Here is a 17,183-nt window from a genome sequence, read left to right on the forward strand (position 1 = left end):
TAAAAAAACTTTATATTCAAAGATAATTTTTGATGATTTTTGGGAACATTGGGCACACGTTTAAAATAAACTAGTTCTGCCAACTAAAAACAACAAAAGTGGAATTGAATTTACACAACTCAGCTGTCTTGACTTGGGACTTCAGTTGGGACTTGAGTGTAAAGACTTAACTTGCTTGTTACCTGCAACTTAAAGCTAATTCTCTTTCATTTTCTCTCTCTCTCTCTGCTAAAATCAAGAGCTACCTACAGAGTCTTCGGGACCGTCAGATGGGAACAGGCACATCTCTGAGCAGCCTGAGCACCACCAACCACACCGTAGTTGACTTTGACTATGAGACTGGCTCCACAGTACCGCTCACAGCCACCACACCACCGGCTCGCTCCTGAGTTCAACCGTCAGAGACCACAGCACTAACAGCCTGAGCACAGTAGCATGGTACATCGCAGTGAGGGTCAATAAAAGATTCCGACAATAGTGACATTTATCAGGATACACGTTTAGTCTATACTGTGGGAATCTGAAAAACGCTAGAACTTGGCGGCAGATTGAACTGTGCATAGATATGTGTTTATAACATTAGTTTTGTTCTTCATTTGTCAACAAACTGGTTTAACAGTATTTATTGTTCTATCGCTCAGCCCCTATTTTAGAACTTCCTTACTTTTACCATCAATCTAATCCAAATTTTAAGTTTGCCATCTTCACCCAGCCAGTACTGCTTCAGTTTAATATAGCTGTTATGACTTCTGAAAGGGGAAGCCAACCAACGTTTTGAAATTTCTGTGTAATTTAATGCTTGAGAAGTGAAGAAAGTCATTCAGAGTGGTTTTATGTGAGATTGTAGAGTCAGATTTCTCTGTAGTGGTGGTGATGGGAATGTTTACAGTGCAAATATAGACATGTCTACTGAGCTTTTATATGGAATGTATGTTTTCTTTCTGGACTATTTTGCCTCACAACACCCTGCATGTACCCCTCCACCATTGATGTGTTTAGGCCAAAATTATGAAGACTTTCATAAAACAGTGTCTCAGCCATCCGGCAGTGTATTCATAAGCATTTCATGTAATAACTTTCTGTGAGGGAGCTTTTAGAGGTGGACGTCTGGTTCCTGGCACCACCATTCTGACTCAGTACGTTTCTCTAAAAAGAAGCATTTCACACACAACCACTCTGAATGATTCTGTTTACATCTTAACTGATTCATTATGCAGAAAATGCAGTAGAATTCCCATTAAAAAATTTTTTTACGTAGCATACAAGGTCTTAAGGATAATGTGATGTGAAGACATGTGAACGAGTGAAATGTGACCGATGTTGACACTAGAGGTGTCCATCTCTCATATTCTGCGTGAACAGCTGATCTGTAGTGTTGATTGGTAGAAGTATCTTCTCGGTTCTCAGCAGTCGATCTGGGATGAGGTTATTTGCTGTTATTGCTCAGTAGCTTCAAACATCAACAGAACAGCGTGAAGACGTGCATGTGTATGTGTGAGATTTTTTATTTTATTTTATTTTTTTTATTTTTTAAACATGAATTGTACAATTGTGTATAATTGAGTAACTGGCGTCTGGTGTTTCTACAGTCGGATCCGTGTGAATAGTTTTGTGATTTTATAAGGATGCTGAGACTGAGAGCAGTTAGATTTTCTCTTTCTAATACAGGACTGTCTTTTTACCTGTAGTTGTGTGTAATTTTATTTGCTCATATGTGTTTCTAATACTCATTTTCATTCTTGTACACTATAGGAGTGCCTTTTCAGTGCTGTGCTGCGCACTACTAAACATTCTGTAAACTAAAATGCCTTGAGATTGCTGGATGTCAGAGAGCCTATACAGACTGAAGCAGACTTTTGAGTGCACTTAAACTTCTATTAATCAGTGCCTTGTGGTGAAATTGAGAATTTTGTAGTTTGCATTCTGGTTCTGCTACATGAGATGCAAAAACCCATTGTGTAAAACCCGTTGTGTGTTCCGTCAGTGCCTTATTACTTTTCGTTTACCATCTGTCATTTGAGTCACTGTTACCAAGTAAAGCACACTCAAAATGCCCTTGTTGCTTTCTTAAAGACAATGACATGAATCTGAGTTTCTATAAATATGTTTATAAAAACTTCTGAAGTCTATAAACCAGTATTACTGAGGAGTTGGTTCATTTGTTCAAACCACTGTCATGGCCTGCCCTCACTTTTCAAGAAGCTGTATTCACATTCCGTTTGACTGACAGCAAATATATTCAGTCAGTAGGGGGTACAATGCATCAACTTGTCTGAATGTGCTGATTCACTTGCACTTGATATTATATGATTTTAGAAAGTATGCGCTCTTTATTTTTTTGTCCAAAATAAGATTCTCTGTCGATTTTAAAAACACAACTATAGTCTAGATCAGGGGTCAGCAGCATGTGGATCTTTCACTGCTCTGTTGCAGCTCCACAGCAGAATTAGATTTGTTGGCAAAAAAAAAAATCCTCCTTTACAGTAAAATAAAGTTCTGCTGATCGTTCAACAGTTTCAAAAAGTAAGTGTTCTTAAACACTGGAGTTAATGTAGAACTGCTAATTCACCCTTTAACCCTGAAAGTTGGTGCAAAGACCGCTGGTCACTGTAGCAACACAGACAACCATCGCCTAGCTAGTAGCTAACGAAAAAGTCGTAGAAGTGAAATGTTGAGAGAAACTATTCTACTTTTGAGGAAAAGTTTCCTGCTGGAGATACGAGAAAAGCGGCTATAGCCGAGCTAAAGATTAAAGCAGAGCAAAGTAAGTCTACATTTTCTTTGGTATTATATTTTTAACCGATACTAGGACATACTGAGACGTGTATGTGTATAGTCTATTGTCCACTGCTCTGTAAATTGTCCTTTCAGTCACGTTTGCATATTGTGTTTTTAAAAGTGGTTTGAATTGTAAGTAGAGCTTTGAAGCGAGAAATCTGAGATTTTATGATTCATTGAATCATTTCCAAAAGAATTATGTTTGATTAGATTGAGTCACTGTGAGGTCAAAGATGTACATCCTTATTAGATCAGTGCTTATGTGCACATTTACATGATGAAACTTCTCGAGCTTTCCAGCATTCCAGCCTGAACTACTTTACTTCTTTAGTAAAGAAATCGTTCTGTATGGAACCATAAACACTGGTGTAGTTTTTCAGAATTTCCACCCACCTTCGAGATGTGTCATTAAGAGGGGATTTTTCTCATCATTTAAACCAGTGAACCTCCTGAGTCTACCACAGCACCGCTGTAGGAGGCGAGTACGCCTGTTTACAGCAGAAATGATGGTTACAATATTCACTTACATTTTGCTTTAACTTAACATCTATATTTTTATGTTTTGTGGGACTGGCCCTCCAGCCTTCCAGCGCATAAACTGGGTGGACAAGAGCATGAAATTGCAGCTTATAGGTAATTGTAGGCCCCACAACGAGCTATCCACTTTCCCTGACAAAGAAATACATACTTTCCTAAAATGTGTCTTTTTCCAAGGACTGTGTCTGAAGGTCAGACCCTCCCTATTACATCACAGCCATCTTATAGTATGAAACTATTCTGTTCACACAGTTTAGTGAAATGATCCCTAAACACATGGCTTGCATCTAATCTGACATCATTTATTTATGATAGCTGTTTCTCATTAGCTGTTGGAGTGACATCATACTCCGTCTGGAGCCTTTGTGAGGCGCTGGGTGTGTTTAGCTTAAAGAAGAAAAGACTCAAATCAATACAATGTCATTATATGTAAGACCTGCTTGTGTTGAAGGATTAGTTTGGCAATAAACCCAATTTGCGCAGTTTTATCCTCGTACACCATGTGTTTCTGATCGTGTTTGCTGTGTGAAATATGCTTCTTTAGATTTGCACTGAAGCTACGTGGCTAATGTAGCCTGAAACATGTATGGAGCTGCTCAATAATCTCTAACAGACTTAGCAGATTTAGTGTGTTGCGTATCACTGCTGTTGGAATAACCTCATATCTCCGCTTTTCTTGTTTTTCACTTTTTCGCATAATTTGATTATTTATGCGCCCTTTATATTGTGTGTATGTTTTTCAATGAACAGACCAACAGAAACAACCCAACATTACTTAGAAAAAATTCTGGTTCCATTGACTTACATTAAAAAATAAAGTATGTTTTTTCTTCTCCTGTAAAGTTCTCATTTTGGAGATACGAGGTTTTATTCTGACCGCAGCGATAGCTAAACTGTATTTTTGTGAATTCCATGCACATTTTAAAGCACAAATTCTATCCTGCGCAAACGTCATGTTTTGAGCTGATTTTATGTCTTATTTTTAGCAACATGTTAAACTCGGCACATAAATACTCAGCACACCAAATTTAGTCATTTAGTCATTTAGTGGTGATAGCGATAGAAAAAAAAAACATGCCAAGGTTTCTTTTTGCTTGTACATTAAAATTTATTAGTTAACATAACTGAACATCAGACGTACCAAATCTAATCTGAAAAGATTATTATTGTATTTAGATTGTTAAAAGATGCAGATTTATAAAGCTTAGAGAATCATACAGAAACAATGAAGCTACACTGAGCTTTGATTCGCTCCAATAACAAAATCTCTTGCACACATACAGTCTTTGGTACATTGGCTCACGGCCAAAAACATGACACGATTACTTTTTTCTTTATAGAACTTCCTTTGCTGGTGGTGTTTCATTTGCTTTCTTTAAAAGTACTTGTGAAAATTTCTGAGCAAAACTAAATCAAACAACAGGCTTCAGTGATGTGAACTGAAATAAAACAAATATATATATATAAAATTCCCCATCTTGCCTGAGAACAGGCTGAGCATTTACCCATGAGAAGCTCAAGGCACTTCTTGCTACAGAAACACTATAATACAAGTGGCAAATGTACTCAAGTGTATTCAACTCTTTCTCAGTGCACCGACAGTAAGAAGTATTGAAGTCCGTTCCCTGAAATGAGCAACCATGTAACAACACGACTGAACTGAGACTTCAAGAGCTGAGTGAAGGAGTCCTTCAGGCCTGCGCGAGAGGAACCCGAGTGTTAACCATTCTCAGCTCAAAACAGCTATAATCACGTAGCTTGTGTTTCTAAAGCCCAAAAGTCTTATTGTACAGTGACAGTATTGCTGGCACCACAATCTAAAGCATAGTGTTCTCACAAGGTCTTTGCTGCCCTCTAGTGGTTCACTGGTTGCATCTCATCCAGCGCTCACGCTTGCTGAGGGGGTATCCGGGTTCAACAATCAGCTGGTCACTCATGCGCCAGTACTTGTCACCCTTGAAGAAGTAGATCTTTCCATTGGTCCACGTGAGAGCTGCGTCGGCATTGGATGGGATGCCAGTGAAAAGGCGGGAAATGGACTTGGGATAGATGCTGAGGTCATTGTAAGCTATTTCATCCCACTGCCAATAACCTGAACCCTGTAGAAAGAAGAGAGGCAGGAAGGTTCAGACTACTCCAAAAATGCACACAGTTTTCACTCTTAGAACAAATGTAGTCCATCTGCCAAAGCATGTCTGGAGTGTGAAGTTTGCCTCTAGTTCTGCACTGGAGCTACGAGGCTGACACTAATAAGCAATGGCAGCTTCAACTTTGGGGCAGTCGTGGGCTGGAGGTTGGGGAACCAGCCTCGTGACCGGAAGGTCACCGGTTCAATCCCCAGAGCCGACTGCACATGACTGAGGTGTCCTTGAGCAAGACACCAACTGCTCCCTGGACACTGGATTGGGCTGCCCACCGCTCTGGGCAAGTGTGCTCACTGCCCCCTGGTGTGTGTGTGCTCACTAGTGTATGTGGTGTTTCACTTCACGGATGGGTTAAATGCGGAGGTCAAATTTCCCCATTGTGGGACTAATAAGGGTCACTTAATCCTAACCTCACCAATTATATAAATGGACACAATTTAAGATGCCAGGCAGTTTTAGCAGGACTGTAACAGTACAACATATGGTATTGTCTTGTTCAATACAAGCCTCTCAATGCAGTACACAGAGATACTGAATACTACATTCAACATAGGCCATTTGGAAAAAAAGACAGTTATAACAATTGAGAGAAAAACCTATGACTGGGCCTAATATAAAACAATGTTTTGTTGAAAATGTTGCTGACACTGTGGAACATTTAAATGATGTACTACACTAATGTTACAAAGGAGACCAAAAGAAAGGAAGGGAAAAAAAGTAAATTGGACAGTGAGTGAAAACTGAATGCTGAAAAGCGGCATTTTGTCAAATACTTTGCTTAACCACTGGTAGGCCGCCAGAAAACGCTGAGCAAAACTCCAGTGGGCCGTCAGATTTGCCGTCAGGGGGCCAACAGTAGCCTGCTATCCTCTTCATGGTCTAAAGTACTCAGTTTTATACTGGTTGTATTGAAAGAAGTATAAAAAAATAAATAAATAAACACCCCATAATACGCATATACCTGTATCTTAAAACGGAGAGCAGGGAAGAAAAGCTAATATATTAGCTTGTGGCTAGCGCATTATTATAGTTTTTTATAATGTTGAATACTCTAATAAAGTAAAATGCAAGGCAGATTTTCAGACAATCTGTATTTTGTTTATATTGAAAAATGTATGACATTGAGAGACCACAGTATCAGTGTTAGTGTATCAGTTACTGTGTAGCTTAAGACAAATTCCTTCTTGTATGCACAAACATACTTGGCCAGTAAAGCCAGATTCTGATTCAATTATCAAACCAAATTATAAATATTATGAATCTCTAGTTTTTAATTTACTGAACAGCTCAGCACAGTTTGAGGCAAGTGTGATATTAAGTGTGATGCAGTAAAACTGCACGTTTAGTTGATTTCCCTAAGTGCATTTTCTGCACATTTTAGTGCACAATTTCATTTTATTTGTTGAATTCCACATAAAACGTGCCGTAACTTTTACACAGGCCACATTGTATGTTTTATTTCCCAATGTTAAATTCTTATTCTTATTTATGTTCCCAATATGTTAAATTCAGTAAGTAAAGAGTAATTGTGCATTGCAGCGTGTTCCATGTAGAGGATGTGTTCACTTGTTTTCACGTTCTTCAACAAAACACGTAATTTAACCAGGGGAGCCCAAAAATGTGCACATCTGCACAGTCAGCACGATGCTAATTGGTGTATATAAGCTTCCATTATTTGTTAGCCATATTAGCTCCAGCTCCAGTGCAAAACTTAAAAAAGCATATCTTGGATGGTTGACTGTATTACTTATAAGGGGCGAATTTAATTTGCTGAACTGTCACTGTAATGTATACTGATACACTCCTAGTGCTGTGTAAGATGGAAAGTTCATGTGTGAAAAAAGGAGAGCAATAAAATATCACACCAGCAACCGTTCTGGCTCAAAATAATCACACTGGAAGTAGTTCATAATTAGGGGCTGCCTAGAAGCCGGTGTGTGTGTATAGATGTAGCGTGACAGCCTCCTTGTGGTCCTGAGTTATAGCTGCGGTGTATAAATATGGAAAAAGCTGGTGGAACTTGGGCAGTTGTCCATGTGGCTGTGCAGTACCTTAAAAAAGAAGATTTTCTTGTTCTTCTCGTAATACAAGGCTGCATCAATGTTGGCAGGAATTCTCCTCAGCTCTTTAGGGTATCCATAGTCGAGCCGGAAATTTGTAAACCGCCACACTTTGTCACCTGGAGTTGAGTAAAGAGAAGCAGTAAGGATAAAGAGCACAAACTTTTTGAAGGTGTTTATATACTACACTTTTGCAGAGGGGCCCTCACTATCGATAATTCTGTTAACTGTATAAATTACTTTCATGATTAATCGAGTAACTGAGGATTTAAAAATGGCCAAACAATAGAAAATAATTCAAACCGCCAAATAATTATTGACAATTCATCATATATATATATATATATATATATATATATATATATATATATATATATATATATATATATATAGTTTTCTGCTCCGTTTAGAGGATGAGGTAATGTATTATCATCACTGGAGCACCCAAGCTTTTGTATATAACTACACACTGCATTGCATCCAGTCATATTCATTTAGCACTGATGGAATGCCTTGGTTTGTATACGAATGCTGCTATTTGGACATTTGCGTTTGTTCCTCTAGTCACACAAATATTACTGCTGAAGTAAATTAGAGAGGACAGACTGCAGAGTAACAGCAGTGATTTACATTCATTCAGTCTGGTCACTCTAAGTGCACTGGTCATAAATCTACACGTAAGCAAAGCTGGAAAGTGAATCTTGTAAGAGTTACCGCGTTCTCGGCTTCTATGCTGACGAATCTAAGAGTCATGACACTGTGTTTTAGGCTGAATACCCAGAAATAAGATGACTCACAATGAGCCATTTGTTAGTCATTAAACAGCCAAATAAAATCATGTGATGCAAAATGCAGCAAAATACAAAAGCATCATAGCACAAAAATCACATCTCGTTAAAACTATGACTCTTCATCCTATTTCCTGAAATGTGATAAAATCTGAGAAACTGCCCAACAAACTATCAAACGGTACATTTAGTTGAGACGTGCAAATGACTAAATAAACAATTCTTACGGCCTTTATTAGTTTTATTCATTATTCACTCAGAAATAAGCTCTTCAATCTTTACAGTTCTTATAATATTATGATACATTTGTATACTATTTGTATGAAACAGATTGGAAAATACCTTTAAGAAAGTAGGTCTTGTTGGTTCTCTGAGAGTGCACAGCTGCATTGAGGTTCCCTGGCAGCCCCTTCCACAGCTGGCTGATCTTCATGGGAGGGTTATGGCCCATATCTGTTATTGTCCACACATAGTTCCCGCTGAAAGCGAAGGTCTTGCGCCAAGGACCTGTTATGAATCAAAACATTGTTTTATGGTGATCCTAGTACAAATAAACCTCATGGCATAATCCTGTTTCGGAGAGAGCTGTGGTTTTACTCTCTTACCCAGCATTATGGCGTCAAGTTTGGCATCACATGGATCTGGAACCTCTCCTCTCGGAAAAGGTGATATGGTTGTGGGGTACGTGGTATAAACATTTTCATCTGTGGTTGTGCTAGAGATTCTTTTACCTGAATGGAAAAGAATGGTGGAATAAGTGGTACACACAATAAAAATGTATCCAAAAGTATCCAGACACTCCTTCTAATTTGTGAATTCAAACACTTAAAGTGCACACACAAAGAAAAGCACTGCTAATAGAAAAGTACTGCTGATAGACTGGGATGCTATGGAGAAGCCACACATTAGCCTAAAGTGACCATAGAGGGGTGTAAAGCCCCCCAGCACTGGGCTGTGGAGCAGTGGAACTGCATTCTCTGGAGTGATGGAGCTCCATCCAATACCTCTGGGATGAGCTGGAGTGATCCAGAACTGACCATCCAACATCAGTACTTGACCTCACTAATGCTCAATCAAATCCTCACAGCAATGTTCCAACATCTAATGTAGTCTTCCCAGAATTATAGAGGATGTTACTCCAGCAAAGAGGGACAAACTCACAATTAATGCCTCATATCAGAAGAACAGTCTTCAACCTGTTGGCATTCTGATGTAATCTAAGGATCCGCTGGGTTTACAGTGCTATTCGTTTTATATTGTATACAACATAAAACCGGTCTGGTACCTGAAAATAATACCTGTAATTTCTAGTATCACACAATAGATTTTACTTCCATTCATCTCGTGCTAATTTGATATGCCAAGTAATTTCAAATATTTCATTAAAAAATGGTTTCACATCATAAACACCAATAAATGTTAGAATCCAATCAATTTTGCACCTAACCTTATGCTAATGACATGCTTCAGTCACTTCAAGTGAGTCCACTAAATACAAAAACTTGAGAAGTTTCTTAAGACAAACAGTAAGACGTTCATAAGATTAGGCCTCACTCTCCAAAATCTTCCTAAGTTTGTTCCTAAATTTGTTCTTGAGAGAGGTCCCAAGAAAAAGTCTACATTTGATGTGTTCTTAAACCACAGAACTGTTCACAGCTTTCTGCTCTTGTATGTGTATAATTTAGGGGGCAGTGTTTAAGGGGCAGTCATGGGCTGGAGGTTAGGGAACCACCCCTGTAACCAGAAGGTCGCCGGTTCAATCCCCTCTGCTGACAGTCCATGACTGAAGTGCCCTTGAGCAAGGCACCTAACCCTCAATTGCTGTGGATAGGGCAAGTATGCTTACTGCCCTCTAGTGTGTGTGTTCACTAGTGATGCATGTGAGTGTTTCACTGCACAGATGGGTTAAATGCGGAGGTCTGCAAACACAGTTGGCAAAATGGTTCTAAAAAAACTGCATAAGTGGCTTTTAAGAAGAAATTTGTATTAACTGTTATATTCACTACCCAATACCTCACCCTGGCCCTAATCTTAACCTCAACCCAGAACCTAATCCATTCTTATGACACTTTCATGAATCCAGCCCTTGGTTCCTTTTTCACCACCAAGAACTAGATTTTTTTGTATAATTACCGTATAAAGCCTGAATGCCTCTGATGTCATCAGGGTGCAGTCTGAAGTTGGCTTGATAGCCGGTGTAGTGTGCAGCCATAAGAGCGTTTTTGTACTGGGAGTGGCCGAGGCCTAGGGCGTGGCCTATCTCGTGAGCTGCAACGATGCGCAGGTTGGAGCCGTAGTACTTGCCCTCCGTCCAGAACTCATCCTCATCGAAGTGAACGATCCCTGAAGGAGGTGCTTCAGCATGAGCAAGTACATGACCTGCGGACAGGACAGGATTCAGCAGGTTAAGAAACACACATTAATAACTGCACTGGCTGGTAGATTAGCATGGCTGGGGTTTTAATAAAGCAGCCAAACATGATAAGTTAAAGGGGCATTCCAGCCTGAACTTAGCGCTTAATGTGTCACATCAACTCAATTAGTTATCAAACATTTTTTTTTAAAGGAATAATTCAGTTACAGTATTAGCCTCCACTTCAAAGCACTAGTTAATGGTGAGTGATATACACACACATTACACAACACAAAATTAAAGTTATTTCTGCTGATAGGATAAAATTTATTTATTTATTTATTTTTGCTGAACCCCTTAAACCCACCGTAGCTGTAGTAAAATTACAGTAACTTTAAGGGAAATTCCACCAATTTTTCAAAACATTTTACGTAATTAAAGTTTTGAGATGTAAACAGAGTCATTCAGAGTGGTTTGGTGTGAAATGCTCCATTCTAGAGGAACTTACCAAGTCAGAATTGTTTACAGTGGCAGTGATAGGAGCCACAAGCCGACCTCTAAAAGCCCCCCTCAGTTATTGCATGAAATAGTTATGAATACATTGCCTGATGCCTCAGACGTTGTTTCACGGTAGTTTTCTAGCAAAGATTTGGTCTAAAACACAATTTAATTAATTTATTTCAATGCATTCATGGTGGAGAGGTACACGAAGGGCTTTATAAGGCAAAACAGTCCTCAAAGAAAACTTGTTTTCAGATTTTTGACTATTTTACTATCATCAAGTCCATATTTTTGGACAATAAACAAAATGTCTATTTGTCACAATATTTTGACACACAGACACAAAGGACTGATACTGCCATTAAAACTCTGGGCCTCATTCACCAATATCATCCTGAGTTTGTTCTTAAATGTGTTCTTGAGAAAGATCCTAAGAAAAAGTCGTCTGTCAGATTCATAATCTTTTTAAACCACAGAATTGTTCACACCTTTGTCCTGAGTGTGTGTAGATTTGCTGTACTGGATTAGTCCAATTACTTAGCACTAATGATGCCCTCATTGTAATGACACAAGCACTTGGCCAGTGATCTTTAACTATAGATGATATCCACAATATGCTCACTGTTTATCACAAGAAAATACTGTCACCTCTACTTGCAATTCTAACAAAATACCACCTTCGAGAAACATCATCACAAGCAGGTTTTCCTGTACTTTACTGCATAACTCACATTGTAATTAAATGTGTAATTACATTTGAATAATACAGCAACGTGGAAAGTAATAACTCTCCATTTCTAACTGTCTAACTGAGTTCTAGGCATATCTCACAGCAAAATTCTCCACAAGGAGACTAAAGCGTAGTTCTAACTAAGAGTGGGTGAAAAAGCAATCAGATACATCACAATATTTGCAGGCATTTTTATGATACACAATACAGATTATGATGCTTGTTTTTTTCTGAGGTTTGCAAACAACTCACATATTTAAAAAGGCTACGAAGAGTTATAAGTATAATGGCAGATGTCCAGGGTTGGTGAGCACTGCCTTGTTGGCCTGTAGTTGCGACAGTTGCGGTCAAAGGCTTTAAAACAAGTGATTCAAGACAGATAATTTAAGACTAGCCTTCCGTAAAACGTCTTTGCTGTGTTATCCCTGGCATTCCAGTAGAGGTTCTTCTGAGGTTACCCACTGGCAGTACCTTAGGATCTGAGCTCATAGTTTAAGGAACATTGGTTTTAAAGTAAAAACTTTAGAGCTTTCAAATTAACTCCAAAACCTTCCAACAGCATCTGAAATAATATAGACCAGCGCTTAAATAATAATAATAATATAGGTCTACTTCTCTACAGCCCTGGTGAGTGACTGTAAAATAAACTCATTTTATAGAGATAGAAAATAATATTCTCTGTACATTTTTGCAAGCTCAACATTATTTTTTAAAGAAGTCACTCAAGAAAAAACTACTAAGATCCTCTCTAAAACATTTTAATATCAAACAAGTTTGTTACTTGTTATTCTTATTGTAGCTTATACAATGTTGATTGATATAATATATATGAACTATTCACCAAAAGCTATTCTTGTTTACTTTTTTTTTCAATATTTCAAAAATTCTGAGAACAAGAAGTGAATAATAAAAAAACCACACTGTAATCTGTTCATACACATTATTGTTAACTTATCTTTGAAGTCCCCCCCAGAAATGGGATGCACTCTGGATATTTGTTTTAAGAAATTCTTATTTCTCATCACTATACATGTTTTTCTTTCTTGTTAGAATCATCTGTAGCTGTAGCTTCCCATTAGAATCATTTTATAAATGTGTTTGGTTTAATATTATTTAAAACATTGATTCTAATCATTTGATTGGTAGCGTACCAGTGGGATGTGCAATATGATAATATGTGAACCTCAATCCTGACAATTTTGCGAGTCCAAGAGTGCAAACCTGTCCCTGATTAAGTAGTGATACACAGCATGTGAAGTACTGCATAAAAATATATTGTCATATATATTATGATGCATATCCTGAAACTATTTTTAAGAATCTTGCACCAGTATATACACGCATATCCAAAGATTTGAATATTCAAACGTCAGTGATTTGCTATGTGAAAAATAAGTTAATATATCCTGTTCAATAAACTTAATTATGATGTTTCTCTGTACATTTTAGTGCACGGTTTCTATTCTATGTGCTGATTGAACATCTTTCAAAAAAACTAAACTTAAAAATTTTTAAATTTAAAATGTGCCATAATTTTTGGTTTAATTTTTCCCCAGTGTGCTAAAATTCTGTGTAGCTGTGCATTACAATGTGCAGAAATGTGCTCTCTGTAGAGGACATGTTCATTTATATTCACCTAGAAAATCAACAGAATGTGTGATATTACTTTTTGCATAAAACCTTATAATATCTAACTCACCTGGCCCATCAAAAGGTGAGGGACATCCCTCCCTATTATGGAAGGAGATTCTAATGTCTGCACGGCCATAGTCAACCTCCTTGAAGCTTAAGGGAGTGACGTCACTCCAGTACTTGAAGGCAGATCGGATGGCCCTCTGCGTAGCAGCTTTCCCCATATCTGGGGTGTAGTTATAGATACGATAAGTGAGGCTCCTCTTTCTCCAAACTCCTGCAAAACAAAGGAAAAACAGAGTCACAAATCTGCATCCCAACTGCTTTTGAGCCCTAAATATACATATTACATATAATAAGTATTATTTCAGTTTCCCAGTCAACATTGTATGCAGGACAAATTCTACCTCCTGAAAATGTAAAAGTAAACAGTAAAACGGTCCCACGCGCAGGGTCCAAGATGAGTCATTTTCCTGGAATGAAGAACACAGACTACAAATCACCCCTCCAGAGCTGTTCTGCATGAGCTGCCAAGATTAGAGGACCTTCGCTAGCTCATGTACAGACTTGCAGCATAAAGAAAATTCACTGTTGAAAAATACCACAGTTCCCAGCAGGAAAAACAGCTGACAAATGAGAAGTATGGGAGATATGTCACTTACCACCAAACCTCCTGTATCTCATAGTCTTCTGGTTGAAAGGGTCCTCCACACCACAACGTGGCTGCCTCATTTTCTCAATAGTGGCTTCATTGAGTTTTCCAGTGATTGGCAAACCCGACACTTTCTGAAAGAGACTGGCAGGAACGTGAAAGAGGTTATGCAAACTTTCAGATGTGTATAGATTTAGACAGTTAAAAACTTTGAGCCTCATCCACCAAAGGAATATCTTCTTAAAACACACTTACACCGTTTTTAACGATGATTCTGACACCAATGTATTTGGTATTTGTAAGAACAGAATCTACACGCATTCATGAGAGGTTCTAGGACCTTCTAAATTGAGATGTGATTGAAAGATAAACAATCATTCAGAACCTTTTAAAGTGAAATGTGCCTTTCTAGATAAACTCACTGACTCTCGAGGAGATAAGAACCAGATGTCAACAACACATTTAATTTACTATGCAAAACCACTTAGCCCTATTATCATAAACCGATTCATAACCATTATTATGTAATAACTTTCTGCGAGGGAGCTTTTGAAAGAACATGTCTGATTCCTATCATTCCTACCACTGCAAAGACGTTTCTCTAAACCAGGGGTGCTCAGTCCTGGTCTGGAAGATCCACCACCCTGCAGAGTTTAGCCCGGACCCAAATCTAGCACACCTGATCTAGACAAAGGCCTTCAGGGGCATATAAATATTAGATTCTGGTGTGGTCAATCTATGCTCTCCAAAGTGTTAGATCTCCAGGACCAGGAGAGATTTGGGCATCCCAGCTCGAAACTACGGCATTTCACATCAAACCCCTCTGACTGACTTTGTTTACACCTCCACCATTTAATTATGCAGAAATCTTGAAAATCAGCACAAAAAACGTCTTGGTAATGTTCACTGACTTCGTGGACAGTTGCATTATTTACCTGAGGGCTTCTTGTATTTCCTCATCGCTCCACTGTCCATGTGCCTCTACATCCAGCGGAGTGTCTAGGTAACCAAACTGCCTCAGGTAGGTCTGCATTCAGTGAGGACAAAGCAGAGGGATTCACTATGCTTTCCTCAGTAAAGACCACCATAAGCACATAGTCGGCAACATGGCAAAAAGTAATAATAATAGTAATCTCGATGCTTCAAGAAGTTATTTATCATCCTATAAGTTACATTCTTAAAAAAGATAGTTATTCAAGATTTTTTTTTATTAAAGACAATGGTTCTATAAAAGAACCACGAACACTCAAAGAACCATATGCATGCTTAAATGGTTCTCCGCATGGTGAAATGGTTCTTCAGGTTGATGGAGAATGTGTTGCATATGTTTCTAAAAAAGGATGTGTCTTCAACAGAGCAATGAACACTCAGCATGCAAATGGTCCTATGTAGAACCATTGTCTTGAAGAACCAACTTTTTTTACGAGTAGAACAAACGAAATAGTGCAACATTTTTAAGAAATATCATGGAAAACTATGAATCTCCAATTAAAAGGGACTAAGTATGCTCTTTGTAATCAAACATGCAATTAGAAGTTCTGAGAATATCCAAGATCTGCTCTGAAAAGCACTATGCATGATAAGGACTGTCACACCATCTTACAATTCTCGCACAAAAGGCGCTCTGGTTCTTACCACAGCTTCTGTGAACTGATCTCTTCTGTCCATTATAGTGGTGGATGCTGCGAACAGTGCAGCAGCCAGGAAGACTGACAGCTGCAACAGGTTTTCCATCTTGTTTTCTGTTTACGCTGAGCCGATTCACTTCTAAGGTTCTGGGGTTTCTGCTCTTGGACTCAGAGGAGATATAACGCCGTGCAGTCCCAACTTCAGCCTGTCCATGCATGAGCTTTTAAGCTAAGGAATGGGGTGAGTCATCTGCGCGCCTGCTGAGGCGAAATGATGCATTTCCGATGAGCAAGCAGGCCAGCCCGGGACTCGAACAGCTGCGTTAAAGGAAACTGCCCACAGCCTCCTTCTTACCTTCTGAACTTCTCTTCTGGAAGGATTCGCAGAAGCTGGGCTGCTGTCATGACCGAAAACCCAGCGCATCCCGCTGCTCACCAAGTTATAGCTGCTGTCCCCGACCATTCAGCGCTAATTACGCCACTGCTTTACGCAAATGGTTCGTTTTTCTTTCCTAGCTTGGCAGCAGAAATACGTCCAGGCAGCCCTCAAACCCCGTGAGGTTGATATTTACCTGGCAGAGCGGTGACCTGCCTGTCCTGACTGCCCTGACGAGGCACCGTTTCATGGCCAAAACCAACCAGAGTCCTGAGGAAGATTTATTGGGGTTTGAGTCCTCGTGTTATGACTGGGTGAAGTGTGGAAAGGTCAGACCTTCACCAGGTCCTAAAGTCCACACATATTAAAGGAAGATTCCACCAGTTTCGAAGTGTCTTAAAATGTAATCCCTCCAGTTTTCAGTCCTTGAGATGTAAACAGAGTGGTTTGGTGTGAAATGGTTCAGATTTTTTACAGTGGTGACGATAGGAACCAGGGATCGCCATGACTACAACACATATACAGACATTTTATTTCCTATCCAGAACCACTAGTGAACCTACACGTGTCCTCTGAGTTTATTTGTGGAATTGATGATGGTTAAAAAGTCAAAAATCTGGGACTTCTTTGCCTAACAGCGTCCTACATGCACATCTCCCCCCGTGAATGGATTAAAATGAATTGATTAGATTGTTTTAGACAAAAGCTTTGCCAGACAGCAGCTGTGTCTCGGGCACCAGGCAGTTTATTCATAGCCATTTCATATAAGAACTTTCTGTGAGGGAGCTTTTAGAGGTGGATGTCTGGCTCCTATTACCAACACTGTAAACAATTCTGATTTGATACGTTTCTCTAGAACAAAGCATTTAACACCAAACCACTCGGTATGACATTTCAAAACTTTTAAGTATGTAGATTTTTCCAAAAATTGGTGGAGTTCCCCTTTAAGTTATTTTACGATCTCACAATGTTGAGAGTGCATGAAGTTACTGTGATTTTAAACC

At 38.9% G+C, this 17,183-nt stretch overlaps 2 protein-coding genes across 4 annotated transcripts in view; one reads left to right on the forward strand and one right to left on the reverse strand.

The window, feature by feature from the left end:
* Window positions 1-2,136, forward strand: part of LOC108431540 (transmembrane protein 198-like) — a 31,874-nt gene extending 29,738 nt beyond the window's left edge. For 2 of the 3 annotated variants that reach the window (XM_017704763.2, XM_037532437.1), the window contains exon 6: window positions 240-2,136. In XM_017704763.2, the coding sequence (XP_017560252.1) occupies window positions 240-389 (150 nt within the window). In that variant the 3' untranslated portion in view covers window positions 390-2,136. The remainder of the gene's footprint in view (window positions 1-239) is intronic. The other variant, XM_017704766.2, reaches the window with a different exon arrangement.
* Window positions 2,137-4,404: 2,268 nt separating this feature from the next.
* On the reverse strand, window positions 4,405-16,378 carry mmp19 (matrix metallopeptidase 19). The gene is made up of 9 exons (XM_017704711.2): window positions 15,811-16,378; window positions 15,111-15,202; window positions 14,186-14,319; window positions 13,591-13,800; window positions 10,441-10,686; window positions 8,913-9,038; window positions 8,650-8,814; window positions 7,511-7,638; window positions 4,405-5,414 (listed from the first exon to the last, which is right to left on the reverse strand). The coding sequence occupies exons 1-9, from the start codon at window positions 15,907-15,909 to the stop codon at window positions 5,178-5,180; spliced, it is 1,437 nt and encodes a 478-aa protein (XP_017560200.1). The 5' UTR covers window positions 15,910-16,378; the 3' UTR covers window positions 4,405-5,177.
* Between the last annotated feature and the right edge of the window lie 805 nt (window positions 16,379-17,183).

The sequence above is a fragment of the Pygocentrus nattereri genome, chromosome 21, assembly GCF_015220715.1.
Source record: "Pygocentrus nattereri isolate fPygNat1 chromosome 21, fPygNat1.pri, whole genome shotgun sequence".
Lineage (NCBI taxonomy): Eukaryota > Metazoa > Chordata > Actinopteri > Characiformes > Serrasalmidae > Pygocentrus > Pygocentrus nattereri.

Excerpts from the sequence above, each read along its gene's own strand:
- mmp19 (XM_017704711.2), bottom strand. The coding sequence starts at position 15,909 with ATGGAAAACCTGTTGCAGCTGTCAGTCTTCCTGGCTGCTGCACTGTTC. Across the intron at positions 7,639-8,649 it reads CAAGACCTACTTTCTTAAAG|GTGACAAAGTGTGGCGGTTT; the intron begins GTATTTTCCAAT and ends ACTCAACTCCAG. Across the intron at positions 5,415-7,510 it reads AGAAAATCTTCTTTTTTAAG|GGTTCAGGTTATTGGCAGTG; the intron begins GTACTGCACAGC and ends TTCTTTCTACAG.